Consider the following 2,633-nt stretch of genomic DNA (forward strand, 5'->3'; position numbering starts at 1 on the left):
CTCTTGCTCAGGCTGGTTTCGAACTCCTGAGCTCAAACAATCCGCCCGCCTCGGCCTCCCAGAGAGCTAGGATTACAGGCATGAGCCACTGCGCCCGGCCAGAAAATAGTTTTTCTATTTCACTGGTAAAGAAACTGAAGCCCAGAGAAGCTGAAGGACTGCTCTAACTTACAGCTCTGGGTCATTATCACAACACAGCGCTTCAAATAGTAGCCAAAGACCGTCACATGGCACACACGCCTCACCTGAGGTTGTTCTTGCTCGAAGGACCATGTGGGCACAAGTGGGGGCCATGGCGCTGTGTGGAGGAGACCCCACAGTGAAGAGGACGGCCCTAGAACTTGCTGCCGTCCCTGCAGGAGGTGCCAGCGCAACACCACAGGCCCCTACAGGAGCTACAACAGAAGATTTATAACACGTTACATTACCTTGACAGTGTTTATATCCAGGGACAGGATTACAGGGAGACTTTGTCTTGTATGTTAGGGTTTTTGTTTTTGCAAAAAGCATTTATTACTCTTAAAATCAGAAAATGCAATATAGTATTTTCATTAAAAATGATTCTCAGGTGTGAATCTTCTTCACCGAAAGCCTAGTATTCAGAGTTACTTTTGTATACTTCTAAAATATATAAATTCTAAGTCACACTTGTTGAGAAAATAATTTGAAAAAGTAAAAACTGAGAAGTGGGAACAAAAACATGAGGTTTGGCTGGGCGTGGTGGCTCATGCCTGTAATCCTGGCACTCTGGGAGGCTGAGGTAGGAGGACAGCTTGAGGTCAGGAGTACAAGACCAGCCTGAGAAAGAGTGAGACCCCGTCTCTACTAAAAATAGAAAGAAAATAGCTGGGCAACTAAAAATAGAAAAAATTAGCTGGATGTGGGTGGCACATGCCTGTAGTCCCAGCTACTCCGGAGGCTGAGGCAGGAGGATTGCTTGAGCCAGGAGTGTTGAGAGTTTGAGGTTGCTATGAGCTAGGCTGACACCATGGCACTCTAGCCCAGGCAACAGAGCAAGAACTCTGTCTCAAAAGAAAAAAAAAAATAAAACAACAAAACAATAAAACCAACTTATGACAAAGCTATATTAATCAAGGCAGCATGATACCAGCAAAAATATAAATATAGATGAATGAAATAAGAGTTCAGAATCCAGAAATAAACACATTTACGGTCAACTGATTTTTGACAAGGCTGGCAAAACAATTCAATGGTAGGAAGAATGGTCTTTTCAGTGGTGCTGAGACCACTGAATAGCCAATGCAAAAGAATGAAGTTCGATCCTTTCCCCACATCATCAACAAGAATCAAGTCAAACTGGACTATAGACATAAACGTAAAAGCTACACTATAAAACTCTTAGAAGAAAATACAGAGTTAGGCAATGTTCAATGCTATTTAAGAAGGGGTATTTCTAGGGAAACTCAAAGATAATAGGGGATTCAAAGACAAGGACATCAGAGAAAATTTTAAGCTGATACCTACAGCTACAGCAAACACTAAACATAACTTAACTCCTAGCCAGACAGACGAAAATTCTCATACACTAAAGGCTCTATTTAATTCAGTTTTTTTAAAAAAGCCAAATACATCACGTCTGGTCTCCAACAAAAAATTAAAGACATGCTAAAAGGCAAAAACACAGATTGAGAAGATAAAGCAAGTCAAGCACCAGAAACAGACTCAGATATGGCAGAGATGTTGGAATTGTCACACTGGGAATTTAAATTAACTTATGATTAATATATTAAGGACACTAATGGAAAAAGTGGACAACATGCAAGAACAGATGGGTAATAGGAGCAAAGAAATGGCAACTCTAACAAAAAAACAAAAGGAAATACTAGAAATCAAAATCACTGTAACAGAAATGAAGAATGCCTTTGATGGGCTCATCAATAGACTGGACATGGCCAAGGAAAGAATCAGTGTGGTTAAAGAGACATCAACAGAAACTTCCCAAACTGAAAAGCAAAGCAATATCCAAGAACAATGGGACTAAAAAAGTATAACATATACTTAATGGGAATACCAGAAGGAGAAGAATGAGAGAAGAGAAGAAACATTCGAAGTAGTAATGGCTAAAAGTTTTCCAAAACTAATGACAGAACCAAAGCACAGACCTAGGAAGCTTAGAGAACACCAAGCTGAATGAAGACCAAAAAATCCTACACCTAAGCATATCATATTCAAATTGCAGAGAGTCAAAGAGAAAATCTTGAAAGAAGTCAAAGAAATAAACACATCTCACCCATAGAGGAACAAGGGTAAGAATTACATCGGACTTCTCTTCAGAAACCATGTGGGCAAGAAGAGAGTGCAGTAAGGTATTATATCCTCAGTATTCTCAGTATCCTACAGTATTCTCTTTGGATTAGAAACCATGTCCAGTCAGATATTTTTGCTGGCCCAGAGATTTCCTCCTTTCGATGCTCAGGAGAATGAAAAAAAAAACAAAAAACCAAAAACAATCAGCTCACACCTGTAATCATAGCACTCTGGGAGGCTGAGATGGGAGGATCACTTGAGCTCAGGAGCTGGAGATCAGCCTGAGCAAAAGTGAGACCCCGTCTCTACTAGAAATAGAAAAATTAGCTGGGTGTCGTGGTATGTGCCTGTAGTCCCAGCTACTC

At 40.6% G+C, this 2,633-nt stretch overlaps 1 protein-coding gene across 1 annotated transcript in view; it reads right to left on the minus strand.

The window, feature by feature from the left end:
• The window catches only part of ULK2 (unc-51 like autophagy activating kinase 2), a 112,583-nt gene that overhangs the window by 21,115 nt on the left and 88,835 nt on the right, over positions 1 to 2,633 (minus strand). Inside the window, exon 21 of the mRNA XM_012651444.1 lies at positions 246 to 395. Coding sequence (XP_012506898.1) covers positions 246 to 395 — 150 coding nt within the window. The remainder of the gene's footprint in view (positions 1 to 245; positions 396 to 2,633) is intronic.

This window comes from Propithecus coquereli, unplaced genomic scaffold (assembly GCF_000956105.1).
Source record: "Propithecus coquereli isolate 6110/MARCELLA unplaced genomic scaffold, Pcoq_1.0 Scaffold355, whole genome shotgun sequence".
Taxonomy (NCBI): Eukaryota; Metazoa; Chordata; class Mammalia; order Primates; family Indriidae; genus Propithecus; species Propithecus coquereli.